We start from the raw sequence: 7,678 nt of genomic DNA, 5'->3' as shown, positions 1-7,678 counted from the left end.
TTGAGGGTGATAAATTGTCTTGTGGCTAGACTAATATTAGTACAAAAACATTCCACATTAACATATATCTCATACTGGGTTATTAAGGTAGGAAAACAATTAATTACACAGTGCTAATATAGATATTTTTTTTCCTGTGATACCAACTGGAGCTGAGGAAAAAAATTAAAAATGTTTTTTTGGTTTGGTGGCCAAATGGAAAAAAATCCCAACAAAATTGGTTCATTTGAAAAACAATTTGTTTTTTTTCTTGCCAAAACAAAAAACCAAAGTTGTTTAGGTCAATTTGAATGAACACTTTGAAACAGTTGGTTTAGATTTTAAATGTTTTCCTTTTAAAAAAAGGTCAGCTGCAACTATTTGCCAAAACCAAAAATAGCTTTGGTCTCCCCAAAACTGTTTTTTCAGGAAATTTACTGTTCACCAAAAACACTTCACCAGGTTGTAATACCTGTTTTCAGAAGGTGCATACATTTGGCACACTGTTCAGCTGATCTCACAAACTGATAAAAAAGTTGGCTTTGGGATGCTTTGTGTTTGTGGTATAGTAGCTTCTCTTAAAATGCTTCTTAAGTACAGAATGTTGAAAGTTATGTTCCTTAACTTGAAAAATATTTGGCCATTATGTCATATCCTTTATATTTAGCACAACAAGTAAAAACAATATGGTTAATACCTGAATTTATAGCATAGTAACTGCCTTATGCATTAAATTCTCCTTGAGGTAAATAAAGTGAGTGCATGTAATGTGAAGTAATCTTGCCACATTCAATGGTCATAGCAATACATGTACACAGACACAGCTGGTTTAATCTATTAATACCATCATTCACAATCCCATACCGATCGCACATTCCATATTTGCAAAAAGATAGAAAATATTTTCAATAACTTCCACTTAATATGCATAGTTTAACAAAGATGTTGAGCTTTGTATGTACTATACAAAGATCATAAGTGCACTTTCTTGCATTTATTTACAACATTTTATGGCACAAGATTTCCTATACTGCTGAAAAGTCATCAGAGCAGTATACTTCTGTTGAAAAACTTGAACTGTTTTATAACAAAACTAAAATGCACATTATACAAAGTACTGTTTTAAGAGAAGCTTAATGATTAAGTGTATGTTAAAGGTTAAAAATGATCATGTAAAATAGTACGTCTCATATGAATAAAAAAGTTTAGGCACATCATGGGGCCCAATTCTTCAGTCTTACATAAGCAAACTCATTGACTGGATTAAGAACAACTCAGAATATTTGGGTATGTGGACATTTAGACAACTGAAGACCAAATTTTAGTTCCACTAAAGTAAGTTACAAAACTGCTTGTGACTTTAGTGTGACTAGAATTTGGTCCTTACAGTTTTCCATGGATAAATACTACTTGCTTTTTGTTAGTGGTACTACTTCAGACAGTATATCCGGGGCATTTTCTTAAGTGCTTAATAGAGTACTTAAAATTGAAGCTGTCAGCAAGAGGTTTGCTTCGGCAGTCAGGCTGAGCTGTTTCTTTAATACTCCACAGTTACAGCTTTAGTTCTGAGGTACTCATGAAGAGCTTCTTCACCTATGGAAGATCAAAATGTGAAGCAGTTATACCACTGGTTTAAAGGAATAATGTCAGATGACTTAGTTTTAATCACTTGCCAAGCAACCTGAGTTCCTGTTAAGTGCTTAGGAATTTTCCAACAGCTTGTGGCCAAGGAACTAATATTTCTTTGATTTTTTTGTTTAATAGATTCAGTATATTTTGAAATGCCCAACTCTTTTATCCCGTTCACTCTACTGAAGTAAATTTAAACCCTTTTTGAAGCTGGAATAAAATCACTTTAGCAATAATGCACTATATCATAATCTGGTTACTATTGATTATGGCACCAAAACACTGTCCTATCCACTTTAGAAGTTCCCCTGACGCACTTCCCTCCTTCCCCACCTTCTCCTCCCCCCCAAAACAAAAACAAACACACACCACATTTTGGAGCTGCAGCTTTCCTAAGATGCATTATAATGGGGCTACTTAGAATGTCTGCAGCAACCTTTCTTATCCCCTTTGCACCCTACAAGGTCCCCAGGAACTGAATCAAGACCTCTGTAGTGCACTTGCCTCTGACTGAAATCCTATATTCTTTAGTTTTGCTCAGAGGGGAATTTTTTGGAAGGTTTGACCAAAATTGGATTGGCTGGCTCTAGTGGGGAAATAATTGTTTTATGTTTAAAAAAAATAGGAAAAAGGGAAAAAAAAACAACCCCAAAACAAAGCAACATCAAATTGACATGTCAGAGTTAAAAAAGCTCAAGCTTTGTAATAATCCCAAGGTAAGTAAGGATGGATTAGACACGAAATTCTTTATCTGCAGGAGAGGTTCATTTTTTTTTTGGGCTCAAAGTATTTTCTATGACACTACCTGATCTAGACAATATAAATGTAACTTGTTATATAAATATCACCACCTTAATACTTTGTGTTCTATGGCTATGTTTCAGTGAGAGATTAAACAAGCCAAAAATTGGAATCTCCAATACTTATTTAGGCACCTGCCTGATTTTTTAAAAGTGTTGGCACTCAACCACTTCGGTATTTTTGAAAGTCTTCCATCTCCTTTTTTAAAAGTAAAAAAGCTCAAGTAATTCAGAGTAATTAGACCTAGAAAGGAGAAAGCTACATAACGTATGGAATAGTTTGGGAGAAATAGCCCAATAATATGTTGGCAAAAGTCAGTTCAAAGATGTGAAAATGTTAATGACAATGAGAGGGTTATGTAGAGAAGTATCATGTATGTGTGTGTTAGTGATATGAAGAAACGTGAGTAAGTGGGAACATATTTGCAAAGAAGAATATCACTGTTCTTTGATACGAAGAGGGGCGTTGTGTGAACATAAAGCCACATTATTAGAAATACAGAAGGGTTTTACTGAAAGATAGGCCAGTGGGCAGGGTGTCCTGAAGGTGAACAGAAGCCAAAAGTAAGCTTCAGCACTCGTATGAGTCAGGAACAAAGCATTCAAGATCCTTGGGTGACATTCTCAAGTCTGATTTCCTGCCTAGTGAATTTTTTAGTAATATTAATCCCAGTGTTAGTTTAATGTTGTTATTGAGTGCCTAACTTGCCAGATAAAATCTGGCTTTGATTTTAAGACTGTCTGAAATGAAGTGAGTTTTGAAAATGTTAGAGAGGGGAGTTTCTAGAGGGGACTAGAGGAAAGACAGGAGCATGACTGTATGGTTGGGTCTGGAAGACACCACAATCATCTTCCTTGAACCATTTGAACGATCTGAAAACCACTGACCAAGATAATTCCCATGAAGGTTGTGATGCATTTGGAGCTGCCCAGTGATGATTTATTAGACGGATGCTGTATGTTAATCTGGTTATTGGATATTTACTGCATGACTATGAATTAACAGAGGGTTGTCTGGAATACAGGCAGGAAAGGGTATGGCTCTAGATAGCCACCAATCAACTGACACTGAAGAGTCGCTGACAATGCCAGAATCATTGGTTCTAAGGACTCTGAAAAACGACTACATTAATGTAAACTAGGTACCTTTTAGTTTGCACCAGCAGTGTCTACATGGGGCAGTTGGCAACACTTTGGTGCACTCTGAAATTCACACTCTATAATCCACAGTACAGTATAGATGAGCCATCAGACACAAGGACCTGCTGGGGGTGTCTGAAGAAGTAAGGCCTGCACAGGTTACTTATTAGGGAATGGTATGCCTTTAGACATGCCGAGTAGACTATCAATTTTTAAAATCCTTTTTTCTCTAAGAACTTTGTTCTCCAATAAACAATACTTGGGTTAAGGAAGGCTGTCTGATCACTGTATGTCACAGACTCCCAAATAGAAGAATCGTAGATGTCCATATTCACTTGGACCTGCTGGGTGAGCACAGTTGATACACGGGGTAATGAAGGTCAGAGTCAGGTTGAAGTGTGGGAGAACTGCAAAATTTCACCCTGAGATAGGTAAAGGCCTGAAGCCTGACACCTGAGAGGGTGCATCAGATCAGCAAGGGGCCAGAGGTGCCATTAGCCCTGTAACTGACAAAGGTGATGTTTCTTATATCCCCCCCCACCACCACTTTTTTTATGCATAAAACTTGTATGGGTTTTTTCTTTTTTCCCCCCCGTGACAGAAACTGGACAAGGCTTTTTTTAATTTTTACTTGATTTGGACCATAAGTGTGAGTGTGCGGGCCGGAGGAGGACTACTTACCTAAATCTTTTCCAAAGCCAGATTGTTTGAATCCACCAAACGGTGCTGCCACATCCGTTTTGTTATATGTGTTAATGAAAACTGTTCCTGCTTCTAGCTTTTCACTAACATACAGAGCTTTGCTTAGGTCTCTTGTGAAAACCCCTGAAGCTAAGCCATATTCTGTGCTGTTTGCACGTTTTAGCACTCCATCGACATCCCTATTAAAAAAAAAATCATTTGGCTTCATTGACAGTAAGTGAAACATACCAGACACTAACATAACAAACAACCTCCCTCTAGCTTCAGTGCAACAGCTTCTTCTCACACCCTATTTCTTTCCAGTCTTCTTTTTTAGCTGCTTTGAAAACATGACTATTAAGTACTAGTCTACTGTTAATCAGTCAGATATATGAAAATTCACAGTCTTGTCTCTAATTAGTACACCTTTTCATGGCATTTTCACTGTTTCTATTTGTACCTTATCCCCAAACAGGTTTAAATATCCTCAGTTATTTACAACAATTGAGTAAGTTTGATTACACAACTTTTTAAAGTGGTAGTTCATAGATTGTGTTCTGTTTAGTCAAAAGTTTAATGCTGCATTTTCAAACTAGAAAAATTAAGGGCAATGGAAGTTATACTGAGTTTGTACAGTGCTCCCTCTCCCCGCTCAGCTGAAGCTCACCCCACTGAATTTCATTCCAGATCGCTAAGGCTATGTCTGCACTACACACTACTAGTGGCAGCACATAGTGTACATGTAGCTGCAGTGAAAAGCGGGCTGTGTCCACACTGTGGGTGCAGCTACACATCAGTGAAAGGCAGCTCTTTGCTGCCGGAGCCTTTCCCTGTGGCTAGGAAAGGCTCTGGCAGTGGGGAAAGCCCCTTGCTGGAGCCTTTCCCTGCTGCAAGAGTCTTCTTCTGTGAAAGGGAAGGGCTCCAGCAGTGGGGAGACAGCAGGACACTACACTGCTAAAAACAGCAGGGCAGACAGGGAAACATGGCTTGGGGTGAGTAGAGAGCTGTGTGGGGTGTGTACGTGAGTACATACCCACACCCTTAAGACGTGGCTTTACGCGCCTAGACTGTGCCTGGCAGTCTGCACTGCTATTTATACCAGTGCTAGGGGGCTACACGGGTATGTACTCTACATGCCACCGAAAGAAGCATACAGGCTAGTCATACTCTAGTAGTAAACGGTCCACCAACTAAACACAGGGATTGTCTCACTCCTTACTGGAATGCACCTGCTTCCAGAACAAAATACAGTAGTAGTTAAACAGTGCACAGCAGTGTTACACAAGTTTGTAACGAAGAAGGATAACTGAGCCGGCACAATCTGCAGGGGGAACTGAGATACTGTAGGAAGAATGTGAGTTTTGTAACTTGGTCAGGACACTGCGTGTAACCACCCCTACTTTGCAAAAAGTGCCATTGGATATTTAATCTCATTGAAAAAATGGCACCTCCAGCAATGTAGTGTCGCTGACATCCTGCTGCAGCTTTGGTTCTGAGGTGACTCAGATGATTAGTCTGTATTAAATGCTTCCTTCAGCACCTAGCTGTTGCTGGGAAGATTTCTATTCACACAATGACTCCACTTGACTTGATGAGATTTGGCAGGATTACAGCATCGGGTACTGAAAACAGTAAAACAAAATGCTATTATTTAAAATAGTCAAAACAGAACATACCCATTCTTAAACTTGGAAATTACCATGATAGGACCAAAGGATTCTTCCTGGGCAAGGTACATATGGTCTTCAACATCTGTAAATACAGTCGGTTCCATGAAGAAACCTAAAGAGAGGATACAGTTAGGGTATCATTTGCAAACAAGTAAAATACTTTTCAGTTTGTATTCTCTCCTTCTCTATCTACATCGTACCACACTCTCTGGTTTCCATATTCTGTGCTATCTAAGTGCTGATGTAAATCTCTACTCTAAGTTTTCTTTAGAAAAAGAAAACCATTACGCACAGACACTTCCACACCACAAGTTCTATTTTGGTAGAGGAATAGGCCAGGTGTACAGAAAGATTTGCTGGTACAGCTATATCAGCAAACCCTCCTTGTCAAGATGCAGTTCATACCAGCAAAAAAGGGCTTTTGCTGAAATAGGTTACCATTCCCTGAGCGAAATCAGCTATTCTGGCAAAAGCAATTTTTTAATTGGTATAACTGCACCTACGCGAGGGCTTTTGCCAGGCTAAAAGTATTGCCAAAAAAACGCAAAGCGCCAAAAAAACCCTCTGCTCACCAATGTTAATATACTGGCAAAAGTTTCCGGTATAGACCTGACCTAAGTCTCAAATCCAGTTTGTGGTGTGTCAGTTGCACAACTTCCATTAATGCTATATGGGAGCTGTGCCACCAATGCTGTATGTATCAAGTGAGGACTCCCTTAGGCTCAATGTTAAAAGCCAGTTCTAGCAAAGAAATACTGTTCAACTGGCTGAGTTTCACCTTACATGTAAATATTGGAAGAGTCCTTCAGTATGAGCCTTCTCTTTCTTCCAGGACTTTATGCCAAGTGATTTTCTCCAGGACAATGACACTCTACTTTATTTATGTATACTTCACGGCTTGGTAGCAGCGGGAAAGATACCATGTAGCTGTCATTCGGCTCATTTTGTACTGTATTTCCATGATTTGGTTCCTCTTTGGGCTACACAATCGAGGGAACCATGTGGGCCTTTATTTCAAATGAAAAAACTAAAAACACCTCCAGGTAGTATTTTACCTGGTCTACATACTTGTCTTCCTCCATACACTAATGTCGCTCCCTCTTTCACTCCGGTTTCACAATATTCCAACAGCTTTTCCAGATGTGCCTTGTGATTCTGCGGCCCATGATCTGTGGCTCTGTCAAGCGGGTCTCCAATTTTCATCTTCTTGATTTCTTCCACCTACACATTTCCCAATTAAAATGAAAAGTTCCATAGCACAACACACCTGCCAAATGTTTTAGTGACTGGTGATGATGGGTATTGCAGCGTTGGGGTGCCCAAGTTTCAGACCCGTTGAAAGGGACCCGATTTTCAGAGGGAATACTCAGTAATCAGGCTCTTTTAAGGTGTTTCAAGTGGAGCACCCAAAATCACTAGTCCCTTTTAAAAATCTTGTCCATTGTTTTCATTTATTCATTTTTAAGTTTCTTGCGTTATTGTGGCTGGCACTTAAAATGTCAGTGTTCACTCATAGTTACCATCATGCGGCAGAAGAGATATTCAAGTTACTTCCTATTCTAAAGAGCAATAAATAACTGAGTTCTCACACAGCACTGCATGGTAAGAGTTGAATTTTTAATGGTGACCATTATGTATGATCCCTGCTATGCTTCCAGTCTTGCCATATTTTTTTCCCATCTTCACAGTGGTCTTATGTCTCCTGAATACAAGTTTAGTGATATTTGCTTAGCTAAATGTATGGATATAGGATAATGTCTCATTATAAGTGTGTCACTT

The 7,678-nt window shown here is 39.0% G+C and overlaps 1 protein-coding gene across 2 annotated transcripts in view; it reads right to left on the bottom strand.

Moving 5' to 3' along the window:
* Window positions 1-790: 790 nt before the first annotated feature.
* ALDH1L2 (aldehyde dehydrogenase 1 family member L2) overlaps window positions 791-7,678 on the bottom strand; it is a 57,813-nt gene continuing 50,925 nt past the window's right edge. For both annotated transcript variants that reach the window (XM_067536259.1, XM_067536260.1), the window contains 4 exons: window positions 6,955-7,120; window positions 5,906-6,011; window positions 4,230-4,429; window positions 791-1,572 (listed from right to left, as the gene is read on the bottom strand). In XM_067536259.1, coding sequence (XP_067392360.1) covers window positions 1,517-1,572; window positions 4,230-4,429; window positions 5,906-6,011; window positions 6,955-7,120 — 528 coding nt within the window. In that variant the 3' untranslated portion in view covers window positions 791-1,516. The remainder of the gene's footprint in view (window positions 1,573-4,229; window positions 4,430-5,905; window positions 6,012-6,954; window positions 7,121-7,678) is intronic.

This window comes from Emydura macquarii, unplaced genomic scaffold (genome assembly GCF_026122565.2).
Source record: "Emydura macquarii macquarii isolate MOO-44397 ecotype Brisbane River unplaced genomic scaffold, CSIRO-AGI_Emac_v2 contig_3530, whole genome shotgun sequence".
NCBI classification, from domain to species: domain Eukaryota; kingdom Metazoa; phylum Chordata; order Testudines; family Chelidae; genus Emydura; species Emydura macquarii.
The sequence above is the reverse complement of the archived record's forward strand: the minus strand, read 5'-3'. Positions and strand labels throughout refer to the sequence as shown.